Genomic DNA, 25,426 nt, shown 5'->3' with positions numbered 1-25,426 from the left:
CAACCGTTTCTGTGCCTCTGCGCACGCTCAGCATCTAAGCTCAGGCTGCTATCAAATCTACAGTAGATCCTCGAATTAGCGTCCGAGGCGCTTATTGCAGATTAAGGAGAAGACTTTGTTGTCTCATTACTCGTCCACGAAACGAGGGGAGGGGAGGGGGCGCTTATTTTAAATTTTGACAAATAGGAGGGGCGCTTATTCTGAAGGGGGCGTTTATTCGAAGGGGGCGGGGAACGCTAATTCGAGAATTTACGGTATATAGAAAACAGCCCTAAGAAAATACGTGCGCCGATAACTCGATAGAAACACTGAACTAGCATGAGCTGTTGACGTAACGAGGATGCGAGCAAAGAGAATTTACATCTTGATGATCAAAGTAAACAAACTGTTTTCTTTTTTTCGTCGCGAAGTTTCTAAAAGAAATAGAAAACATGTTCTCCGTGTTTCTATCGAGTTATAGCAACACTCGTGGAAGTTTGGGAGAGCTCGAAACACTCGCCTGCGGCTCGTGTTCCCACAGCATTTCTTGTTCTCCAAAACTTCCACTCGTGCTTCTATAATTCGATAGAAACAAGGTACACGTTTTCTATTTCTTAAATATTATATTTATTAATCATAAAAATTACAATTTCCTCGATTGTGATTGGTTAAAAAAACTCCTATTTTCCACTAATTAATTCACTTGCCAAATAAACTCTTGGTCTTCGGCCATCGTGGCTTGATTAAAAATATAAAACAAACAGCGGTAATAAACATTTTAAAACCATACATTTTATGAACTTGACGTTTCGTATGCTAGTTGTTATCGAACAGTTTGTTATTGGAAAGTTCAATAAGCTAATCACGTTCAAAGTTGTAGTTTAAATCAACCAATCACATTCAAAGTTGTAGTTACGTGCGTGCGTCCGCGCGCTTGCTTTTGTGTTTTTGGCGCCTAATTGCCGGTAGGAGGCAGGGTGGCCTTAGAATGTTTACATCTCCTTTGTGGGTATTTTTATGCAAATTTTCTCTTTCTTTCATAACTTGGCTATTCTTCTTTTCTCGGAAATTGTAATTTTTATGATTAATTGGTAAAAAGACTTCGTGTCGTCCAATTCGGTCTGTTATCGTACTCGTGATAAACCGTTCACTCTTATGATAACAGACCGAACTGGACTCCACTCAGTCCTATTACCATTACTTATAACTACAATCATGGTCACATTGTATTGAAAAATGCCAAAATCATGAAATCATAATCGTAATACCTAGAGAATCGTGTTAGTGTACAACGTTTTGAAACTTATTATATGAAAAACTCTATTTCTCACAGAGGATCCATTGTTTGGAAAATTTAGAACCATCCGCTGCCAGCGCTAGGGACCACGCCAAAAGGGTAAAAAAGTCTCACGCCCTCAGAAACTTGAACTTTAATGAAGAGACACCGCAAATGGGCCGTCCCCAAATTGACAGTGATTTCGTCTTTTATTAAATTTATTCATATCTTTTACTGTACATATCTTAATTTTTATTGTCTACATTCAGTTTTATAATTTTTTAATAATTCTTAATTTTTTATTATTTTATTAACATTTTTTAAACGGCCCCATAAGTTGTATTAGCTTTAAAACCCACCGTGTTTAAATAAAAGATGTTGTTGTTGTTGTTGATGAGTGTCAACAACCCCATTCCCCAATTCAATGTTGGAAAATGGTAAAATGCAAACTTGTGTTAGATGAAAGTGTTTTGTCAACATTGCTCAGGGGAGGGGAGGAGCAAAATGTGTATAGATTGATTTTTTCCAACCCTTGTGACCAAGGTTGTAGCAGTAATCAAAGATTATGAGTGCGTACGACGCCTTCACTATAATAGCTTAGATAATTGGATTTCATTGGCTTTCAGCTCCTGTCTGTCATTTTCATTTCCTTATAACAACAACCAAAAAGTTTTTCTGACAGATATAACATAATGACAAAGTCCAGTATGTTTTCCTGTGGATTTGATTTCCTTGTTTAATGGTAACAAGAGGTCCAAAAAAAAAACCCTGAAAAAAACCTAGACTGGCGGCCAATTTGCAGTCTTCACACAAACTTCCCGGCTGCAGACAGACCGTAAGGAAATTAGAATGCGTTCTCATTCCCCTTAATCGGTTGATTACCCCATGCCAGACTAAACTATGGAACCTCGTTCTTTGGGGCTCTCATCCAGTCCTGCCCTGCCAGTAGGGCGGGAAGATGGGAGACCCTGGAAACGAGGTTGCAAAAAAATGTAGTTTATTTCAGATCTGACAACCGAGCTTGCAAAACGGAGTATCCCCCACTCCACCCCCCACTGATCCTACTCCCTACTGAAGAACAAATGAGCGGAAAAAGTTTAATGTATGCTAAGGTATGATAATGTATGATAAGGAAATGCACAATAAATCGCAAAACAAATTCACAATCAAACCGGCGAGTAACTGTGATTTATTTTTCATAACAGTCCTGTTAATTTAATTACAATTAGTCTTGTAACAATCCATGCCGCCGACTATTTTTTGGTATCTCAGTTCTCGCGTCCGAATGTCCGACCTTTTTTGAGACATTTAGAAAATAACTCAGTATTTAGAAATATTCTATATGTATGCTGAAAAAAACAAAAAAGCGATGTTTCATTAATCCAATCGAACCTCGGTAAAGCCTAGCGGATTCCTATATAAGGGATCCAAAAAAAAAAAAAAAAGGAAAACTGACAGCTTACCGGCAGAACAATATTGGATAATATCTAAGAAAAAAATCGGGATGTTGAGAGATTTTGACGGGATATTAAGAACGTTTTTGCGGAATTTCCGGAAATGTATTTAAACGATATTACATGATATTTGTGTCTAGTCCTAACGTGGCGGGTCTCTTTATATCACGTGTTTTTTTAGTGAGAAGTCACGTCACTCAAACTCGTGCTGCTTTCCTTTACAGTTGATTTCGTGAGCGGTGAAGAAATTTCAATATCCGTATCATTCTAGATGATGATCAGTTGCACCTGCAAGAAGAAAGTCTGTGATAAGTGTTTCAAAGTAAAATAATCGTTTTATGTTATAATAACCCAGTGTATTCATGATCTTTCCCAAACCTTTCGTTTCCAAACGTTCCTGAACTCTCCCAAAAGGGTCGAACCTTGGCGGGAGAAGAGAAGAGAGTCTAGATTCATCGTTACTGGGATCACGTGACCAAAAGAAGCGCATTCTCAGAACTTCGCCAAATATGATCCCATAGCCACTTCGTGTGATGAATACCGGAGATAAATGCCAACACGTAACGGCGAACTATATGCGTGACCCATCACTAGGATTTAAACTGATTTTTACCTCACAATGCCAGGGTAGTGCTTTAACTGCAAAACGTCTCCAACAAGACTATTTCGCTGGCTCATCAAGCTGGTCTTCAATTTATGACTTCAGTTTCCAGTTTAAATAGCTTGCATTACAGCCGCCAGGATAAAATGCTAGGTTTTTTTTGTTATGTGGTCTCACAATCCACCCGTATCTATTTATTCTCTTGGGTGGAGAGACGCCTTGCCCAAGAATACAAGATCGGTCAGCGCTAGAACTAGAACCCCTCGATCAGGTTTCTAGCGCGCTAACCGCCGCCCCTCACATTATGGGTGTAAGCCCGTTTTCCCATTTTCTATCACTATCTTACCTGTTCTGACAAGCTCGTCGTCTGTTGTTAGTAACCTGGTTAGTAACAGTCAGACTCGCCAAGCAGCAAGACTCCAGTTCTGAACGGGCGTGGTTTGTTAAACTTGCACTTCTCAAACTGTACGGTGCATTTTGGGAAGCCGAACAGCCCGGGGAGACTACATTGAGGTAATGAACCAATACACTGGATGCCGCAGTCTCAAATAAAAAGCAAAAAAGCAAGTCAAATTACACGCTTCAGCAATCGTGGAGTTCAAAAGAGCATGGCCAGACAATATCTGCGTTACCAGAGTTTGTATTCATTATAGACCGCGCCATCGCTTGATTCCCTAGTCTACAGTCTTTACAAACCACCCAACGGTTGCGTTCACATCATGCGCTCGATCACGCGCGCTCGCTTGCTTAAAACTAAGACAAATAAGAAGACGATTGTAGACCGGCTATTTATTCTCTTGAATGGTTCGTTCCGCCCGGCTTTACTTGTGGGCCTCTTGTTAACTGACTAGTAACGCCTGGTGAATATATGAAAACAAACTCTTCAAAACAATCATACGTTCTGCGTAAAGCTAATAAAGCGTGCCTATATAAACATACAATATATATTTCTTGGCTTTACTCTCTTCATCACTACTGGAATGAATTCACCTACGTGACCGCGTAACTTTTGAAGACGTTGGATCATAGCACAACATAAAAAACACAAATATAAGTCATTTACTGACGGAATTCTCGTGCTGTGCAATGATACAGCTAATCAGATTGACAACTAATTTTCCAGGTCATAAATTTCCCTCAGTGGGGTGATTTCGTGCAGAAGTTTAAATCCTAACATAGGCAAACATGAAGCCCTACCTGGTGACACAGGTCGTCCACCCGTAAAGCTAAACAACATGGAAATCAATACCAGCAAGTTGTAGATCCCTTTCATTCTAACACAGGCTAACCACACAGGCGTTTCAAGTCTTTCCAGACGTGGGAAACAAGCGTAAATAAAATGGAGGGTGAACAATTCATATATTTTACAGAGCCACACCTTAGTTGTGTCATCGTTTGAGTTACTCTGTTCTCTTGATGATATGTTTTCATGATATTTTTCACTTGCAATTATTGGTCACTTTAAGACAGTTACGGACTGATGCAGAAAAAAAGTGTTGCTCAAGAACTGTCATTGTTTTAGAGACCATATCGCTGTAATTTCTTGCACTATTTGTCCTCAGTAAATTAAATTTGTTTCAGTGGTAATCGGACAAAATTCCATCCCGCCCTCTGGTGATATATTGAAACATATGAAAGATCACCGTACGGCCTTGCAAGAAACCAATTAACCAGTACAAAAGACAAAAACTGCACCAAAAAATTACAGCTTCTTGATGTTTTACGAAATCTCTATTGCCTTGGAGAAGGAACGATGCAATCCGTTCGCCGTATTTAACAACAATTCTAACAAAACGTCCTCCGGCAGCAGCGAATTATCCGCTGCACATGTAAGCAGACAACCCACCCGATGGCATTCTTGCCAAAACAGTTCCCGCCATAGTTTCATACCAATCTACGTTCTGTAAAACGGCCGTGTTTTTACCCTTTTACACCTGTCTTTCAAAAAACTGTTTTCTTGTAAACCTCGCTTTTGTTGTACAAACAACCATTGTCAAGTTATTGATGTATACATGTACCCAGTCTGGTTATTTGGGACACGTTTCGTTAAAAATTCATTATCCACCGAAACACGCATGCCTGTTCACAAGTTGAATCGAGTTAGGGAAGCGTAAAACGTCAATATCTTCATTTTTCTTGTCGAAAATCCCCTTAAACAAGGACACTAAGGCAGCCTTGCCTCCATTCCTGCTTTTGAATCGTCTGTGTCACAAATGAGTTGAGATATGAGGGATTCACGGCGTTTCGTGTTTGTTGTGACCATTTTATTTGTCATAGTGCAGTCGACATGGGGAATTCGACATGACACTTTCTGGGGAGAGAAAGGTAAAGTATTTCTTGATTCTTTCATTTGTCCGAGCCACAGCCTTGTCCTGAGAAAAGCGCAGATTATGATGAGGATATAAGCCGGAATGACATCAGTGAGATTTCGTGTCTGGTGACTGCGTCGTCTTACCGTGTTTCACAATGGGGTACATGTCAATAGTAGCTGAAACCGGTCGCATTTTGGAATTAACATAATTTCCAGTTATTTCAGTTCAGTCTCTCTTAGACTGCAATTTCAACTGATAATTAACCAATCAGTTAACCTGGAATCTTAAAAAAACAGCTGCTGTTTAGAAAGTTTTATAAATTAGCCATTTTATTCTCAGTTTTATTCCTAATTATGGTTGCTCACCCCATGTTGTCGATAGTTTTTCAAAAGCTATAGCTGTGATTTCTATTAATTTATTGTCTTGATGCGTTGGGGGTAACATGAATGTGTCACAAAAACAATTCGATTAAGACATTTTCTTATATGATCACGGAACCTTCATCTTCCCAGTTTCCAGCGGGCTTGACTTTCGTGTTCGAATTCAATCCCAGAAGACCGCAGGAGCTGATATTCTTCGTTTCCATTCCGTCAAGTCCCTAACCGGAGAACCTGGGTCGGGTTATTTAAAGTCCGATTAGGCTAACCCAGGATTAGCGAGAATTTTGATTTCAGTGTTGTAACTTTTCGGAGAGGTTTTCTGTTTATATCGTTTGCACTTCACTTTTGACTGAATTTGAATAGTGTCAAACTAAACAAAAAATAAGAAGCAAAAAACATTTATATACAGGAAAAATTAATACTTCGGTTAACTTTTAATCCTGGGTTAGCGTTATCAGTCCAGCTTTCGAAAAACCCAGCCCAGCTGATTAATGAGAGACTTATTATACCACTACTGGTTGAAAAATATCAGAGGAAAATGAACTGAAAGGTGAAAAAAAAACAAGGCTGCGTCGGGCCAGTGGCCCACAAAACCGAAATTTATCCCGGTTTCACTTTTTCACCCTGGGAACGAAGTTGGTTTTCTGTAGCACTAAGCGACTAGAAGTATTTCTACTCCCCCTGGATGGGGTGCTAAAGTCCATCGCGGGGTTACCCCCAGCAATAAATTTACCAGTATACATTTATACACCTGTGTGGAGAGAGGCACTGAGAGTAAAGTGTCTTGCGCAAGAACACAACACGATATCCCCTGTTAGGACTCGAACCCAGGATTCCACCGCTCCTCCAAACAAGAATTATAAGTGTCTGTAATTTATGACCAAATTATCTTCCGTATAAAAACGTGTCCTGAAATAATAACGAACACTATTGCCATACATGCGTGCCATACATGCGGATGGTTGATTTCTTTGTTGTGTGATAAGAGATTACACGGACCTCTGGCAAAATTAACCAAGTAATCGAAACTAAAGAAGGAGTTTAAGTTAAATTAAATGTGCAACGTTCACGGTAAGAAAGAAAATAAAAGATCTTCAGTGACAAACCAATATTAAACAGATTACAAGCTTTCAAGTTGCAGAACTGGTTGATAGTAAATAAATGATAAATATTAAATAACCCGCCACCATCTGTAATGGTTTTAACATTTGTTACTGTTCATGATTATTGCTGTTTCAGCACCTCCTGGTTGTGAGCCCTGTCCCAAGAACAATGAGGGTCTTTTTGACACTCCAATATGCGGCATGAATGGTATCGCTTACAAGAACTTCTGCTATCTTACACTAAGGAACTGCATCGCCAAGATTTTGAAGAAGAAACCAGTCTTTCCCTCAAAGGACCCTAAAACTTGCGGGTAAGATTTACAGTAGAGCAATTCTGCGATCTGTGGAAGAACAGGGATGGTCTGGAACTTTTTCTTGCTTTCCCCCACCCTTTCTTTGTTATTTTCCTATTAAAAACTCTCACTAATCTCTCACTTGGATGTGAGTTTGTCCCTATCGTAATCAATTTTTTTCCTCGCAATCCGTTTAAGTGTTCACCTTCCTCACTTTCTAATGTATTTTCTTAGCAACTGTTTACCAAATAAACCAGGTTTCGTATCGCGTCGGTATGTTTGTAAGCTCACTGAACTCGTGCTAACAGCTATTTTGGATCTTTCATACAGGTTGCAAATGAAGATGTACAACACATTCTCCGACAAACCATTCAAAAGAAGAAGGAGAGCAATAAAACTGTTAGAAAAGACTGTAACAGAAAACGGAGGTTACTAAGATGAGCAACGAACTACAGTACTTGTACATGATTTTATAGCTGGAATGAAAGTCAAGAAGACACAGGGGGAGGGGGCAGCCAAAAGGGGGGGTCTGGGACCGAGAAATAATAATTTTACAACTTACAAAGCAGTCAGTTTAGGAGTCAGCTTATGTTATAGTCTAACATATATGCATTAGGGGAATCGGCCATCCCTCCTAAAGGCACGTTGTTTAATTTAAAGGAGCTCAGTTACGGTATTTTGAGTGATTTTGGCCACGTCCAAAACTACATTTAAATTGAAAGAACATGAAAATAATAGTTTACTAATATAGAAAAGCACCAAAGAGATAATAATAAAACATAAAGGAACAAGGATGATTAAGAATCGATAAGATTAATATGGATTACAAACGACGAACTTAACAAATTTAGGTTAAACTTTTCAAGATGATGCACTGAACTGTGACGTAGCTTTTTTAACGGGTCTGTTGGGTCAATCTGCATGCATCTGACTCTTTAACCAATCAAAGAATGTGTTGTATTTTCCGCCAATCAGGTGCTGCAGAAGTGAAGCCAATCAACTAAATTTTCCCATGCTTGCCAATAGGTACATGTTGATCAGTTCTTCGCGTTCTGATTGGTTAATCAGCATATTTTCTGACGGTGCGTCACATGACTAATTTACTCAATCCAGATGGCAGAAAATTATTTCTTGACTACTTTGGTTTTATGGCTTGCATTAGATAACTGCTCCATACAACTTAAAAAAAATTGATTCGAGCCTAACTTATGATTAATTAGTGTAAACGAGAAAGTGAGAAATCTCTTAGACTTTCTAATGGCCAAGGTATATGACTATTTTTCCAGTTGAAAACTGTACATAGCTTCATATAGATTATGTTGGGAAAGGCGAAGAAAATAGATAAAAAGAGGCAATGGATTTTTTATTCTTAATTTTATTTTCGAGCGGCTTAGAGCGAAGTATTGTAGAAAACTATGTTAGGCTAAAGTAGAAATTGAGGCAAATTAAGACTCCAATAATCACGATATTTCACCAACAGGAGGCGATAACTGTTTTATTGCCTGTTTTCATCATATTAAATGGCGGGAAACGTCGATGCAAGCAGCCCGTGATAAATCACTGAATGCATGGACATGGATTTCCTTCACGGTATGGCATCATCTGTCAAGGTCACTCTGATTGCCGTGTCGCTCTTGTTGATAGATACTTTTTTCATGTCAACTGATCTATATTTTTAGGTAGGTTTTTGGGGAAACAAAATTCCCAGCTACCATAACCCTGATAACTAATGTAAAGATAAGCAATCTGCGAATAACTTGGCAGAGTTGAATTAATACTACTGTAACTCTGTATCTAATAAGCTAATAAACAGTGAATTAGTAAATAAATGTAGGGTTCAGACTGGTCATAGTACGGGGGGGGGGGGGTACTCCCAGAAAAATTGAGCAGGAGTGTGCGGCCCACTTCCCGAAACCCTTACCCTATTTATGACCAAAATCTGTGATGTTCCCTACCCTATTTATGACCTGACCAAAGATTTGATACCCTATTTATGACCGTTGCGGCTGGCACAGCTGCCCTAAACATAATTTACCAAGGGCTTTTGTCGATGGTCTTATCGATAATTATGAAAAAGTAGCTTCTTCTAAAAAACATACCCAGTTCAAAGACAAGAGTGCAAAAACCATACCCTATTGATGACCAAAATGGCCAAAATCGAAACCCTATTTATGACCAAAACGGCCGAGAAATGATGCCCTTTAGGGCGGCACATACCTGTATACCTATCATATTTATCCTTCAAGTGGACAAGTTCCTTTCCCTGAAAGAAGCTCGGTGGGTGATATTTACACTTAATCGTATCTTTTTGGTACGCTTCGGTGGCATATCAAGCGAGTTTGGTGGAGCCATGGCTGGTATTTTGACTATTTTGTCGAGACGTACGTACCCAAATTCGCCTAGTGATCGAACCTGGTGTCATAGGGCCAATTTCCGCCGCTCACTTGAGTTTGGGGAAGGAGCGAGGAACACCGGCTGGTAATCGAGCCTAATGATATCGCAGTCGTATCAGGTCAGTGACTTGATACCGCGGGATATCGGAACAGAAGATAAGGCTTCTAATTGGCTAGTTGCGAATTGAAATGAAAGGAATCCTAATGTGTTGGATAACTCCATACGCAACCTTCTCATAAACATCGTGATTATAAAAGTAAGAAAGCACCTGTACGGTAAATCACCATTTTTTTTGCGAATAACGCTGCCTAAAGAGTGTCGTTCTATAAAGGGAAAAATGGCATATTTTGTCTGAAATAGAGTAGATCGAGGTCCTAAACACAGACGGATTTCCGGCTTCCCGTGTGTGTTCCCAGGGTCCCAGGCCAGGCTACCTAATCACAGTTTTGACCTTTGGTTTAAAAGTGGAGGATTTCGGAAATTTGAGACATTTACAAGTGTTAGTTTAGGCTGGAGCCTCACGTGAACTACGTGGGAGGCCAAGCACGAAAACCGGAACTATCGTTACATCTTCGCGTTTTGACGCAGAAAGATTTCGTGACCCTTTTCTTTATGTCACGCACATTAAAGCGTGCGGTTGAACGTGTACATAGATATCCGTACAATATCTAACAAGATGAAGCTGTGATCGCTCGGTTATATTGGCGAGAGATCGAGGACATGATATTTAAATTATTAGCCGCTATTTGTTACAGTAATGCTCTTGTTTGTCAGCTTTCACTACATGTGTCTTGAAGCTTGTTGACAATGGGAAGTGCTATTTTGACTGCTCTATAAAATTATATATGGTGCGGATGGCAACCCGCCTTTCTCAGGCGGTATTGAATACCTTAATGGGCGCTGACATAATACCTACATTTTGTCGCGGATTTTGTTAATCCTGCCCAAATGTTCAACAAAAACCTCCCTATTTTGTTGTTAAACCATGCATTGGGAAATCGACATCAATTGACCTTCTCACGCGGCTGAGTATTCTTCGAATTCAGGTGACACCTTGAGCGAACCTCAGGTATCAATGGATATTTCACCTCTTTCAGTTACATTTTCAGCTGATTTATTTTTTAAATTTAATAATTTTAATCCCGTGGCCCTGACATGCAACAAACTGTCCATGCACTGGTCTCGTGCAGTTTGGGAGCATGCCAAATTAAATGTACAAGTTCATTCAAGGTCGCGGAGCACTGGAACTAAACCGTCATCTTTGTCGCTTCCTATGTCATGCGAAACATGTAAATCTACACTGCATTTATCTGTATCGCACTTTTGTAATATATTTTTTTTCCACAATAGCGCAGCTAGTATGTCAAGTTTAGAGAAATTGCTCCAAGAAATCGGCCGGTTAACAAACTTTTCGCCCGACCAGGTAAGTACGATGTCGGTAACGTTTTTCTGGTTTCACTTCATTAGCCATAATTTATGTGTCTAAACAGCTGGGACATAAAATTGAGCTTAAGCGTAAATCAGTCTGGCTGTTTTACTCTTCATTGCAATTTCTGAGCTGTTAATTTACCGTCAAGTGTAATAAATTTTCGTTTCAGGTGAATTTTGTATTTTGTATGTTGTTATGTTTTCCACTTGGCACTGCGTTCCGAGTCGTTTTGCATCCCAGCCGCGTTTCTGCCATCACAAGACGTGCTGTAGGCCTTGTGTGGGGATTAGCTATAACGTGGTTTTGTTTTGAACGGTAAGATGTAATTATCAGCTAGCTTACAATATTTTCAGCGGAAAAAAAGATCTTTATTTGCTAAGTTTCGCTTATGCAAAGCAAATTGATTAATATTTAATTCTATATATTTCAAATGGCTGGTGGATTAAATTATTTGTTGACTTCTCCCTGAAATGCTAAATTATAGCCTGCGAGAGTTCGAACATACGCCTATCTCGGCTTAGTCAGGCTACCTACATTAGAGCTGAAGCAATTTTTTCGCTTGCTCTCTTGCACATTAAACGAGCGAAACAGAATATAAACGGTTATTATTTTTAGTAACTTAAAATAAAATACACGTAATTAAAATTTCCGGTGGACTTGGAGGTGGGGGGGAGGGTGTATTTAACTCTATTGCTTCCGGTGGACTGAGGGGAAGGGGATCGTTTCCCCACCCTCCTCCCTGAAGAGAAAACACTCCCCTCTGATGTAAACAATTCTCAACTGTGGTGATTCTGAACTTTTCCTAGAGATACAAAAAATTTTGTCTATACCCCTAACCCAAAGCTCTAAGCAGATTTAATTTTGCATGAGAATGAGACAATGAGAAAAGTGAGCTTGTGAGATGTAATGAAATTGAGCAGCTCTGAAAACCCCCAATTAAAGTACTAATGTTTGTTTCATTCGTCTTATGGCAGGCAAATTTTGATATTAATCAGTTTCAGTGCGGTTTGTTATTTTCTCACATGGCTGTTGAACCCTTCAGTTGTTCACAGGTAAGCTGAATTTGCTCTTTTTTCAAATTTGATGGGTAGCATAGTATTAGTCATCTGGGAGGTGGGGTGGCCCAGTGATTAGTATGATAGACCCCAGGTTTGAGCCTGGCCAGGAACATTTTGTTGTGTTCGTAGACAAGACACTTTACTCTCACAGTGCCTCTCTCCACCCAGGTGTATTATGGGTACTGGCAAATTTAATGCTGGGGGTAACCCTGCGATGGACTAGCATCCCATTCAGGGAGGAGTAGAAATACTCCTAGTCACTGCATGCTGCAGAAACCAGGGTAAGCTCAGGCTGTATGGGTACTGGCCTGATGCAGACTTTACCTTACGGTATCCCATGGCTAGATCTATCTAAAATCATTACACAGTTGAAGGGCGTGGTGGTAGGGGTATCATCTCATTGGGTTTCTGGGCAAGACATTTCCCCTCACAGAGCCTTTGTGACCCAGTGGTATCATTGGGTGGTTTAGTATGTGATAGACCTGGAGAAGCAACATATGAATACACTAAACAGGGAGCAAAAGATTCATTCTCCATAACTGAATGGTTTAGCAATCTATTTAATGTCAGTTGGGAGAATTTGGTGCTAGATAAATGTACTGTTAACTTGATGATTTTTTGTTCTTGAAGGGATTACTTGACAAAAATTGTATCATTTATCCATAGACCTTTTGCAACAATTGGACACGTGACTTGCTTTTCAAGAACACACTGATTTAGTCATTGGTAATGCATAATGTTAATTATCAGAAATGGAAAGAACATTTACAAATAAGCTTACAGGCAAATTTTTAGGTTTATATTCTTTAAGAGGGATCTTTTGTATGGACGCTGGAAATTAGAAGGATTTGTATGGGAAGAAGGTGCTTAGCCCTCATGTTATGCTCCAGTGATTTTCCATACAAATCCTTGGAATTTTGCAACTTTTTAAACTGCCATAAGATATTTATCTTTTGGTTTAAGAGCCTAGAATTTTCCATCCTACCTAATTTTTTACTCCTCTTTCTTTTTGTAATTGATTTGCTTCAGCAGCTTCTTTTTGTAGTGATAGATAACAGAAAAGCTTTCTGGAGGGCAAAGCTTCCTCACTTCCAGACAAAACCTTCTAATTTTTGCAAATATTCAAATCATCATAAATCTCAACCTTATGTGACACTGATCTGAAAATTGGTGTTCTGGCTATTTAAAACATGCTCTTTCCAGTTCTGAAATTCATATAAAACTATGTAGTAAAAAGTTTAGAAATTAGCAGTCACATGACTGGTCATGCAAAAGGCCTACTGGGATTGCAGTGTTAAATTAAGCTGCACTGCACAACTTTGTTTGAGATTTCTTGCCTATATATATTTAATGTAAAATTTTCTTTTAAAATATTTTTTCAAAGATATGTATTGGCAGTGTCCATGGGATTCCTGTCTGTCGCTCATCTCCACAGACAAATTACTGACTATGGAGGCTACACTTTGGATTTTACTGGGTAAGTAATTCTGTCAGTAAATTATATCACAGTATTGTAGTTTTCAAGATATTCCTATACTTACAGGCCGGTTCTATTTGACACTCTCCTGGAGAAGAAAAAAAAAGTAAAACCCACAACTCCTTGTTTTTGTAACGTACCGCTCCCACACATGGGGGAGGGGAGTACATGTTTGATGAACACAAAAATCATCTGCGTGGAAGGCTAATGCCATTCTGTACATCAGTTGGTATCTCTGACCACTGCCCTACAGGAAGCTTGATTTTAGTTGAGCAGCATGCACACGTCTCCCATCTGCTTAGTGGTTTGAGCATGGGACCAGTATAGGTCATAAAATTATCCTACTCCCATCATTGTTCCTCTGTACGTGGCATCCCTATAATAAGTAATGTCAAGTGCAAAGTCTGGTGCCTTATTTCCAGTTTCTGTCACACAGAACACCTTGAAGTATTCCAGAATTTACTCCCTGCTCCTCCTAGATGCAATGCTAATCCATCACAGTACTTAAGTGTTACTGCCCAACGTTAAATTTACTAGTACTGGTTTATACGTCCGGAATAAAGTGTCTGCCCAAGAACACAACACAATGACCCTGAACTGAGCTTGAGACTCCTTGATCTGGAGTCCACCACTATAAGCACTGCTCCTGCCAATGATGGTCGGCATGATAACGCACATGCATTGTGATCCTTAAAAAGATATAAATTAACATGAAATCCCAATTAACTCCTAATTGTTTTATTTTTCTTTCACGGCAGCCCACTGATGATCTTGGTACAAAGAACTGCTTATGTGGCTTTCAGTGTCCATGATGGTGAGAACAAGCTTTTTAACTGATCTGCAAGCAGATGTTCCAACCATGTTCATGAAATAACATAGTTATATAAATTTCAGTACTCCAATTTTTTTACCATTTTATATTTGTTGGTTTGATTATTTTATTTTTAGTCATTTCAATTGTGCTTGCCTGATCATATAGGCTTGGCAAGGGATGAAAGCAAGCTTACAGAGGAACAAAGAAGAGAAAGGCTCAAGTTAGTTGTTAAACCTCAGTTCTGAATCTTTTGGCTTTACATGTTTATATTCACACAAATTAATACCAAAACAATCTGTGTTTATACAGACAGTTGTTTCCGGTAGTCTTGAATGGCCTTTTGTTTTATAACAAAATGAGCCAAAATCAGAAGGCAGGCCCTTGGATCCCACATTGGGAGTTTAAGCAAACTTGACGGAAACATCGAGAACAACTTTGATTAAAAATAATTTAGAAAACATTTCGAAACTTTATGACCCTTGACCGTGTCTGGTGTTTTGGGCGATCGGCCAGTGCGATATCTGGAGCCAAAAATTACGCGGAGTCTGGGATTAGCAGATTCTCGGAAGATCCGATCGCTCACCGAGCATAATGGAACTGCGAGCGACTTTGAGCGTCGCCCCGAGCAATTTCGGAGGAAATTTTCGGTTCTGCATCTTGGTCGACCCCAGATCTTGCACTGGCTGACCGCGTATTTAAAATTCAAAATGGCCTGGACAAAACGCAAGAGGAAAGGTTATTTTTATTCATATTCTAAGCGGCTTTTGCATTGTCACAAGTTCGATGCCACAACACTCGCTTGCACTTAAATTCTACATACAGGTATTCTAGTACTACTCAAAATATTCTCAATTGGTAATTTTGTAGTTTTACTATTTTCTTGTGCAGAAAAGTCCCCTCTCTGTTGGAATACTTCAGCTACTTGTTCCACTACAGTTCGATACTAGCAGGACCTGTTTGTACCTTCAGGGAATTTAATGATTTTATTGATGGATCAGACATCAGACCAAAGGTGATTTATTTAATATTGAGTGGCATCATGTAAAGGTTTAATAACCGTTACACTGTTTACTAGCTTAATTTTTGTTTTAAAACCGGAGTTCCCAGATTTTGCTCCAAACAACAAGCCACCCTTACCACATTTTCAAGGTTCTCCAATCCTCAGCCCAAAATCTGTACAATCTTTGATTTTCGAACTGCTTCATCTGAGAGACTTCAGCCTGCAATCCGTAGATCTTGAAACAGTAGCCTGCTGAACAGGCGGATTAGCGGAGCAGACCGTGAAGCGTGATACACGAGCGTGAAGCAGGCTATTGAAACAGAGTCGCAGTGTAAATTGAAGGACGTTTTTGTGTGATTATCATGAAGTAAAGTGATATCATTTTATACGCATTTTTATCGCATGCCGCGATTGATGCAGCCAATCAGAAAAGTGGAAAGCCGTTGCATATTTGACGATACTCCATAGGTTGAAAGTCATGGTTCAGTTTCCCGCCGTAATCAGTATGGACATCTGGGGCCGGTTGTTCGAAGGGTGGATAACACTAAGTTAAGTTAAGTGTGTTGTTAAGTGTGACAAAACAAACCAGGCTATTTACTGGATGTCATTTCTGCTGCATTTTAGCAGCTAGAAAGTACAATGCAACAATGCGGCAGAAATGACATCCTGATTATCACTGGAGACCTTAATGCTAAAGTAGGGAAAGGAATAAATGAGGAAAGAGAAGTACTGGGACACCACGGAAGAGGAGTCAGGAATGAAAATGGTGAAAGGCTGTGTGAGTTCTGTGAGATGAATGGGTTAGTTATTACAGGAACGATTTTCCCTCATAAGGAAATTCATAAAGCAACATGGACATCACCAAACGGCAGAACTAAAAACCAGATAGACCACACAATGATTGCTAAGGAATACAAATCATCAGTTATGGACACTGTAGTTCGACGAGGCGCAGATGTGGGAAGTGACCATTACCTAGTGGAGACTAGACTTAAGCTGAAGTTAAAGAGAAGTCCAAGGGAAAAGGAAGGTCGAACAAGATTTGACATGCAAAAGCTGACAGATGAAGAAATACGTAACAAATACAACATTGAGGTCAGAAACAGATTCCAGGCCCTAGAGGGATTGGAAGAAGAAGAAAATGCCGATCAAACGAACAACAGAATGGAGAATATCTATGTTGCAACTGCCAAAATGGTACTAGGGACAGCCAAGAGGGCAAGCAAACCCTGGTTATGCGGAGGAACGTGGAAGAAAGTAGAAGAAAGGAGACAACTTAAACTGAAGCTCGAAAGTACACGTTCAGAAAGAGTCAAACAAAGAATAAGGGAGCAGTATAAGGGAAAGGACCGGGAAGTGAAAAGGAGTGCACGTGAAGACAAGAGGCGCTGGTTGAATGAGATGGCAGGAAACGCTGAGAGAGCGGCAGACAATGGAAGAACTGGGGAATTACATCGAATATTGAAGACCTTGACGGGTGAGACGAGAAGAGTGAGTACAGCAGTAAACGATAAAAACGGAAGACCGACAAATGAGGGGAGCAGAAGACTGAAGATCTGGAAAGAACACTTTGACGCAGTACTCAACAAAGACCCACCTGAAAGGCCCATTCAGCCCCGTGAAATGGAAAGAAGGCAAAACGACGAAGAATTTGATATTGGACCATTTCGACCAACCGAAGTGAAAAGTGCTATAAAAGCAACGAAAAATGGAAAGGCAGCTGGACTCGATAACGTAGTAGCCGAACTTCTAAAAACAGATTTAGATGAGAGAACGCAGGAACTAACAAAACTGTTTAACAAGGTGAAGGAAGAGGGCGTAGCACCAAAAAGTTGGAATAGTGGATTGATAGTAAAGTTACCCAAGAAGGGTGACCTACGCGAATGTACGAATTGGAGAGGTATTACACTGTTACCAGTCATCAGTAAGATCTTTGGAAGAGTGTTGATAAGTAGAATCAAAAAAGGTGTCGACAACATCCTGAGGAAGGAACAAGCAGGTTTTCGAGAGAACAGAAGTACCATTAATCTGATCTTTGCTCTCAGGAATATACTTGAACAAGTCAACGAATGGAACGCAATTCTGTACACCCATTTCATAGACTTTGAGAAAGCGTTCGATTCTGTACATAGAGAAAGTCTGTGGAACATCATGTCAATGTACGGAATCCCAGAAGAGCTTATCGAATTGGTGAAGGCGATGTACAATAACTTTGAGTGTGCAGTTCTAGATGAGGGTGAAACAACAGAATGGTTTCAAGTCCAGTCAGGAGTAAAGCAAGGTTGTGTCATGTCTGGTTTCCTATTTCTACTTGCAACTGACTGGGTCATGAGCAGAACTACGGAAGGTAGAAGAACTGGTATACGATGGAAGTTCACCTCGATCTTAGAAGACTTAGACTTTGCAGACGACATCGCTTTGTTGTCGTCTAGGTACGTCGACATAAGAGATAAGACCAACAGACTAGCCGATGAAGCTGCAAGAGTCGGTCTTAAGATCAATGCAAAGAAGTCAAAAGTCATGCGGATGAATGCCAAAAACGACCAACGAATAGAGATTAATGGTGAACAGGTAGAAGAGGTGGAAGAGTTTGTGTACTTAGGCGCACTGCTGGACAAAGAAGGTGGAACAACCAAGGACATACAGCATAGGCTGAGTAACGCTAGACAGGCTTTTTATAGGATGCGAAGAATATGGGGCACCAGTGAGATTGGCAGAAAGACGAAGGTACAATTGTTTAAAACAATTGTTAGGTCAGTTTTGATGTATGGCTGTGAGGCTTGGAAACTTACGAAAACAGAAGCAAAGAAGCTGGACGGTTTCCAATACAAGTGCATGAAGAGGATTTTAAGAATAAGGTGGCCTCAGACCATCTCCCACCAACAAATTCAGGAGAACACAGGAGTGAACAGAACGAGTGATGAAATCAGACGTAGAAGATGGAATTGGATTGGACATATAATGAGGAAAGACAAAGAGGAACATTGCGTCACAGCTCTGGAATGGAGGCCAGAAGGGAAAAGAAGGCCTGGTCGACCCAAAACAACATGGAGGAGAATGGTTGAAGATGAAAGGAAAACAGCTGGGTGGCAGTCATGGGCGAATGTCAGAAACCTCGCAGCAAACCGTAGTGGTTGGAAAAAGAATGTCAAAGCCTTATGTGCCTTATGGCATAAAGAGATATAGGGAGGATAGGAGGATTTATCCAGTGGATAGCGTTATCCACTCTTTGAATAACCAGGACCTGTTGTGTGGCGTTCGCATCAACATCTGAAGTTGCTGCTTCCCGCCAAGATCAGTTTCAGTGTATGCAATAATTAATTTTGTGGTATATACCGTGACGACCGTGAGGAACACCCTCAAGCGGTAACTAGGGATTTTTTGCTAAGGCCACGTCCACACTCTGCCGGAGGAATTTGAAAACGGAGGTATCACTTTGAAAACGCATCAAATGTTTTCCGTCCACACTACACCGTAGGCGCAATAATCCGACTGGTCATTTTGGATTTGTGTTTGGGGAAAAATCGGTCGGGGAAATCACATGATTGCCGTGACCACATCGTTTTCGTAAAGCTCCGTTTTAAAACAAATATTTTCCGCCCACACGAAAACGAAAAGCCGGCGTTTACAAATTTATCCAATTTGAAGAGCGTTTTCGAAAATCTCCGTTTTCGTGACGTATTAGTGTGGACGGTAGGCCTAACCGTAGAAATTAAATTCCTCCGTTGTAGTGTAGGCGGGGCCTAAGCCAGCGTGATAGCCTAGTAGCTCGGAGTCTTTTTAAACTCAATTGTCATGAAAGATTTTTAAAATTTTAGCTACAATTGACAAGCTTAAATTTTCAGTTAGTAACAATGTAATTTTATTTCATAGGACCCAGGCCAGAAAGAACCATCGCCAATGGTGAGTTTTTTAAAAATATATTCACAACTATCATTGTGCTGTGTGTTTTTGCGCTGACTTGAAAGGACGCTGCTGACAAGACGATCGGTCTTGTTCGGAAAAGACGGTCGGTCTTTTTCGGAAAAGACGGTCGATCTTGTTCGGAAAAGACGGTCGATCTTGTTCGGAAAAGACGGTCGGTCTTTTTCGGAAAAGACGGTCGATCTTCTTCGGAAAAGACGGTCGATCTTGTTCGGAAAAGATGATCAGTCTTATTCGGATAAGACGATCGGTCTTGTTCGGAAAAGATGGTCGGTCTTGTTCGGAAAAGACGGTCGATCTTGTTCGGAAAAGACAGTCGGTCTTTTTCGGAAAAGATGATCAGTCTTGTTCGGATAAGACGATCGGTCTTGTTCGGAAAAGATGGTCGGTCTTGTTCTCGGAAAACAAAGTCCTCAGTACACACCTCTCACTGCATTTATTGTGGATGAGAGTGTAAAATGAGATCACATGATTACTTTGGTTTGATTTCTCTATTTTACAGCCAGTTTTCAGAATTGCGTTCCCACGGTGCTGTGAAAAAAAAACCCCCGTTCTTGTCCTTGGATTCAGAAGAGTTTCACTAACTGTTAAAGTAACATCGCTTTTCTGTTTTGGGTTTACATAGAGTGATGTACTAAGGAAAATAACGGTCAGCTTGGTGTGTGTAACCGTTATTCTACTCACTGGATCAAATTATCCTATTGCCAGAAATGGAGGTACTGGAAAGTGATTTTTTGAATTCTTACTTTTTTCAGTCTTTTGCGACTAAATCGAGCAGTTTGCCATATGTATTTTATTTTTTGTCATCATCTCTTATTGGTATTAATTTTCTGTAAAGTATAGCAGATATAAAAAGAGATGTCCGTCTTTGTTTTTATTTTGGTCAATGTTGTAATGCGTACAATTGCGACAAAAGCCCTCAAAAGCCCTCAAAAGCCCAGTGGCATAACCCCATAATTTTTTCTTCAATTGTAACAACCCCAATCGTTTGCTAAATCCAGGACTCATTTTCTTGCGGAACTTTGCGATACATTTTTCGCGACGCCATGACGAAATTTTCACGATTTTTTTTCTCAATATCGACCGAGCTAAGAATAAATTAGGTAGTTTAGTATCTTTCCTCTTTCCTTTTATTGTACAGTTCACTTTTAAACTCAGTGCCTCGTGGTCTTTCCTCGCAGATCCAGAATTCATCAGGTCCCACCATTTTCTTTGGAGAGTTTTGTATTCCTGGATCTCCATACTTTCCGTTAGAATGAGATATTACTTCGCTTTTACGTTGGGTAAGAAGCAATTTGGGTGAACCCTGATTTCGTTTTGTTTAACGCTTATTAGCAGTAGTCGTAGTTGTTGTTGCTGTATGGCATGATATATAAAATAGTTATGCAACCTCTCTCTCGTGGTTTACATAATTATATCTTGTTAGATGTTTTGGTGTGTAGTATCGCTGTATATTTTTACGAGTTGTGCCGTATTTTGACGAGCCCGTACAAACAACGAGTAAAAATATATAAAAGCGATACTGCACACCAAATCATCTAAAAAGATATATGTATTTTCGAAAAATACACGCAACCTGCTGATGCCTGTCTTGTAAATTTTTTTTTTTTTTGGTTTCAGCTGAGGCCGTTAACAACATGTGTGGACTGGGGTTTAATGGTTATGACGAGAATGGAAAAGCCAAGTGGAACCGAGTTACTAATGTCGATATTCTCAAACTTGAGGTACGTTTATCCCTTTCACGTATGTAGTTGTATGCACGTAATGTCTTTCTTTGGAAATGCCTCGAATTTTATCCACAGTGTCACAATTTTCTGATTTCTTTGTCTTGTCTCACACAGTTTGCAACAAACATGAAGCAAGTGCTGGACAACTGGAATATTTGCACAGTGTTGTGGTTAAGAAGGTGAGTTCACTGTTTGCAAAGTTCTTTTTTAACGTATGGTTACGTGAAAAGGTGGCAAATTTACCGTAGACCAAGGCAGGGAGGGAAATGGAATATACAGTTAATTCTTGTTTTCTTATTGTAAATAAACTCGTCCCTTTCCCCCGGTTTTTTCCCGGGTAACCTTGCCCTCCTTTTCTTCAAGTTAGCGCATCCTCTCCCTTAGATTAGTTGATTGTCTTATCCCAGACTAGCTCGGTATAAAGAACGAAAATAAACGCAGAACGAAAACGGCAAACTGAATTTCTTACCGTACAGAAGATCCCAAATTATTCTGTTACTTATCAGTTTTCGCTGGGAAGCGTGGTGGCCTCATGGTTGGGGCCGATTCTGCATCAAGCGGTCCGGGTTCGAGCCCTGGCCGGGGACACTGTGTTACTCTCACAGTGCCTCTCCCCGTCCCCAGGTGTATAAATGGCTAGTGGCGATTTTCATTAATGCTAAGGGTAACCCTTCGATGGACTAGCATCCCTTCCAGGAGGGAGTAGAAACACTCCTAGTCGTTTCATGCTACACAAACCGGAGCCTGAAGTGCCGGCCTGATGGGCCGCTTGGCTCGTATGCAGACTTTACTTTTCAGCTTCCAGTTTTGTTATCAACTAAGGTCATTTTTACCATGAGACCGGGTTAGCCAAAAAATCTTTATTCGCAAGTTTATATTTGAAATATATGATTGTTTCATCCTCTTTCAGAATAGTGTATGAGCGAGTCCCACACCACCGCACTCTAGCTGTGTTCGTAATGTCAGCTTTCTGGCATGGGTTTTACCCAGGATACTACATGGCCTTCGCTACATGTGGACTGATGGTTGAAGCTGCGAGAAAGGTGAGCCCGTAATCATATAATTTACACTGACAACTGTAAAATAGCGAGCAAATAAAAAGTGCAAAGAAAGAATAATGAATAAAGTTCAAGAAGAGGTCTGATTTGACGAAATTATAAGGACAGGAATTTTAAAAGTTTATTTACAACTCAGTGCAAATGCAAATGCAAATGTGCAATTTGAAGCAACCGGAGAAAAACGCGGCAAAGTAAGCTATTGGTTTCCCGCGGGAAAGGGCGGGAAAGGGCGGGGAAAGGGCGGGAAAGTTGGCGCAAAGACACGTCAAGATTGATGTTGGGCGTGTTAGCATAACCGAAAAGACCATAATTTTAATTTAACTGACTGAGCATATTGGGCGAATGTCCTAAGCCAATGAAAGGATGCCTGGGCCTTTAACAGCTCTATCAATTCCAAGTTCATGATTGAGTGACCATTTTACGTTCCTCAGGTTCGTCGAACTTGCAGGCCTTCTTTCCAGAGATCACGTGTCGCTTCTCGTGTTTATGATGTTTTGACATGCGCAGTGACCATCTCTTGTTTGACGTTCACCACCATCCCATTTGTAGCTTTGGAATTGAGCATTGGCCTGGACTACTGGCGGTAATTGCTCTTATTTGTTTTCAATTTTGTCGGTGAAACTAATTGAGAAGCACGTTAATAGTCGATTTACTGTTGTCGTTACCATATGACTGTGATATGAACTTCGAAATGCGTTTTGAGAATTGTTTAGGTGAGTAGGTTATCGTTAGAGTCTTGTGATTCAAGTACCCGCAAGGCCCCAGACATAGACTTTGTCTCAAAGTTGTTTGTCTTTGTCCATTAATAGTTCCTAATCCTAGAACAATAGCCCCCATCGGTGATCATGTTTGGGTTTGTCTACTGACCTTGCTTAGGCCGGTCCTCCACTAAAGTTCCTGTTTTGGCGTCAGTTCTCAAAGTTTGGTTGTTGTACTAGTGGTATCAAGTGCTTTGCTATTCATTTGTGGAAGTCGCGTGAAATTGTTTGGGTCAGTGTTCTACAGAGATGTTTGACTGGCTGTAAGGTCGGTTAGCCCGGCTAACCACAAATGCCTATTGATCGATTTATGTTCTTGAGAAAGACAAAAACTTTACTTCAGTAATTTTCTCCAACAAGTAACCTGACAAAACGCTGAGGGGAGGGGGGAAGGGGTGGTTAGAGTTTAACTAAGATAGACTACCGACCTATCGGGGGAGGGTAGGCAATACTTTGGCATTGCTGCAATACGCTAAATGTTAAATGAGCTACCTTGAAAAGTTAAGCTTAAATTTTTTCAAGTTCATCGTTTATAATCCGTGTCAATCTTCTCCATCCTCAGCCATCCTCGTTCTTTTATGCTTTATTATTATCTCTTTGGTGTCTTTCTGTCCTAGAAAACTAATAGTTTTAGGTTTCCTTCAATTGAAAAGTAATTTTTTAATAACTAAAAGTAACGAGACTGAACTCCTTCTAGGGAACTGGAGTGAAGCGCTGACCTTTAGAGACTACACGTTTTCGTTTAGAAGAACATATTTTTTTATCCGTATTCTAAGTGCTAACGATAATCCTGATTCTTGTTCTACAGTTCTATGTATTACTTCGGACACGTTTGGTGCTTTGTAGCACTTCTTTTTCTGCCTGGCGGTAAACCCAAGACTCATCCCAAAGTTGAGGAAAACACACAAGCAACAGCAGAGGAGAAAGATGAGCAGAACAACTCAACTACAGACGAGTTCATCGAGCTTCGCCACAGAGTCAACAAGAAACTTGAAGCGCAAAATAGGCAAGAGAGACTGCTCTACGCCGGCGCACGCAATTCCTTGCTGAAAGAGAACTTGATGTGGGGCCTGCGACTGCTAAGAACGAGATAAAATGTGTTAGAGGTCGTAATCAAGGACACATCAAGCGGCCGACATGAAGAAAAAGTGTACATTGAGCGGCCAAGATATGGCAAGAAGGCTTACGGCTGGTTTTCATTTGATCGCTACTGCGATTGTGTTGGTTAGCGGTTTCTCGTATGACTGTTGGTAGCACGTTGTTTTAGTCCGCCATGTTGGATCGCCTAGCGAATAGAGTGTAGTTAAACTAAAACCAAACCAATTTCTTACCACTTAGACTACTAAGCCATAGTCTCAAACCGTAGTAAAACCACAACCAAAACCAAAGTAATTGCCTGATTACTTTCGACACTCAATTAAAAAACGCTCTAAAGGATTGTTCTGTTGTTAATTCTGACCACTAGACCATCGTAGAAATGTTTTTTTTTTACAGCGATCGAAGCGTTTATCTGGAAACGAGCCTTTAGAGAACCCTGAATGCAGTTTCCCGTCCATAGTTAAAAAAAAAAAAAAAAAAAAAAAAAAAAAAAATTACAAAATTCTCGTGTTCGTAGCACATTTCTGCTGACGAAAAAGTAGCAGCGGTACATTTTGTTAATGACGAGAAATGAGTAGCTACATAACCAAGGGTTTTACTAAGTTTCAACATGTTTTGAGAAGTAATCTCGTTACGATTTTTTCTACAACAAATAATATTGTTTAACAGAACGAGACCAGTGTTAAGGGCGGTCATATTTAATTTATATTATAACTTGGTCAGCTGATATTAATATATTGTCAATTAAGTAACTTATTTTATATCATGTAAGTAGTCCGATTTGTAAAGGAAAATATGCAGTGTACCATTAGCCAAACAAAAGTTTTTCAGCATAGTTGGATTAAAAGAAAATATACAACATTAGATGCAGTTTTGTACCTGTCATCGATCATGGCTTCCATTTACCAGTACAACTGTCCGCTCAGTGACCTGGCCTTTGAATGGCAGCGAGGCTTGAGGTGACCTTGCTTTGATATAGACCTTGCTGTTTTTGTTGTGTAAATCAAGTTGTTCTTATGCTAACTTGTTTGCATTTAGATGAGAAAAGCAGAAAGGTGTGTATCAAAGCAAGGTCATCTCCAACCTCGTTTGCATTCATAGACCAGGTAACTGGGCACACAACTGAAAAATTTTTTTTCTAAATAACCTACTCTATTGCTGGTTTTCACTCTCATGACATCAAAACTAAGGCCGGAGGCCACTCAATAAATTAAGTCAAGAGTCTGAGATATGATTGATATATAAACAACCTCGCGGTTTTTAATACTTGATTTCTTCAGAAAAATATTTA

General features: G+C 40.0%; 2 protein-coding genes across 3 annotated transcripts; both read left to right on the top strand.

Annotated features, from left to right (window-relative positions):
• The first annotated feature begins 3,217 nt into the window (after nucleotides 1-3,217).
• Nucleotides 3,218-9,251, top strand: LOC145495643 (uncharacterized). The gene is made up of 3 exons (XM_081475267.1): nucleotides 3,218-5,635; nucleotides 7,242-7,416; nucleotides 7,729-9,251. Exons 1-3 carry the CDS (start codon nucleotides 5,536-5,538, stop codon nucleotides 7,832-7,834), a joined length of 381 nt encoding a protein of 126 aa, XP_081331393.1. The 5' UTR covers nucleotides 3,218-5,535; the 3' UTR covers nucleotides 7,835-9,251.
• Nucleotides 9,252-11,053: 1,802 nt separating this feature from the next.
• LOC145496160 (lysophospholipid acyltransferase 6-like) lies at nucleotides 11,054-24,637 on the top strand. 2 transcript variants are annotated; one of them, XM_081475801.1, is made up of 15 exons: nucleotides 11,054-11,215; nucleotides 11,391-11,536; nucleotides 12,196-12,273; nucleotides 13,664-13,756; nucleotides 14,515-14,570; nucleotides 14,736-14,790; nucleotides 15,459-15,582; nucleotides 19,444-19,473; nucleotides 20,120-20,210; nucleotides 20,676-20,777; nucleotides 21,115-21,218; nucleotides 21,336-21,400; nucleotides 22,132-22,264; nucleotides 22,711-22,862; nucleotides 23,846-24,637. In XM_081475801.1, the coding sequence occupies exons 1-15, from the start codon at nucleotides 11,066-11,068 to the stop codon at nucleotides 24,129-24,131; spliced, it is 1,665 nt and encodes a 554-aa protein (XP_081331927.1). In that variant the 5' UTR covers nucleotides 11,054-11,065; the 3' UTR covers nucleotides 24,132-24,637. The 2 variants fall into 2 exon arrangements, with proteins under 2 accessions (XP_081331927.1, XP_081331928.1); XM_081475802.1 differs by lacking the exons at nucleotides 11,054-11,215; nucleotides 11,391-11,536; nucleotides 12,196-12,273 and adding an exon at nucleotides 12,275-13,005.
• The last annotated feature ends 789 nt before the right edge of the window (nucleotides 24,638-25,426 follow it).

This window comes from Orbicella franksi, chromosome 8, assembly GCF_964199315.1.
Source record: "Orbicella franksi chromosome 8, jaOrbFran1.1, whole genome shotgun sequence".
Lineage (NCBI taxonomy): Eukaryota > Metazoa > Cnidaria > Anthozoa > Scleractinia > Merulinidae > Orbicella > Orbicella franksi.
Note: the sequence above shows the minus strand (reverse complement) of the source record. Positions and strands in the feature narration are given on the sequence as shown.

Bases quoted from the DNA above. Each gene is read 5' to 3' on its own strand.
- LOC145495643 (XM_081475267.1), top strand. From the start codon at position 5,536: ATGAGGGATTCACGGCGTTTCGTGTTTGTTGTGACCATTTTATTTGTC. The intron at 5,636-7,241 runs GTAAAGTATTTC...TTGCTGTTTCAG, and splicing joins CACTTTCTGGGGAGAGAAAG to CACCTCCTGGTTGTGAGCCC. The intron at 7,417-7,728 runs GTAAGATTTACA...TCTTTCATACAG, and splicing joins AAGGACCCTAAAACTTGCGG to GTTGCAAATGAAGATGTACA.
- LOC145496160 (XM_081475801.1), top strand. From the start codon at position 11,066: ATGTCATGCGAAACATGTAAATCTACACTGCATTTATCTGTATCGCAC. The intron at 13,757-14,514 runs GTAAGTAATTCT...CTTTCACGGCAG, and splicing joins TACACTTTGGATTTTACTGG to CCCACTGATGATCTTGGTAC. The intron at 22,265-22,710 runs GTGAGCCCGTAA...TACGTTCCTCAG, and splicing joins TGGTTGAAGCTGCGAGAAAG to GTTCGTCGAACTTGCAGGCC.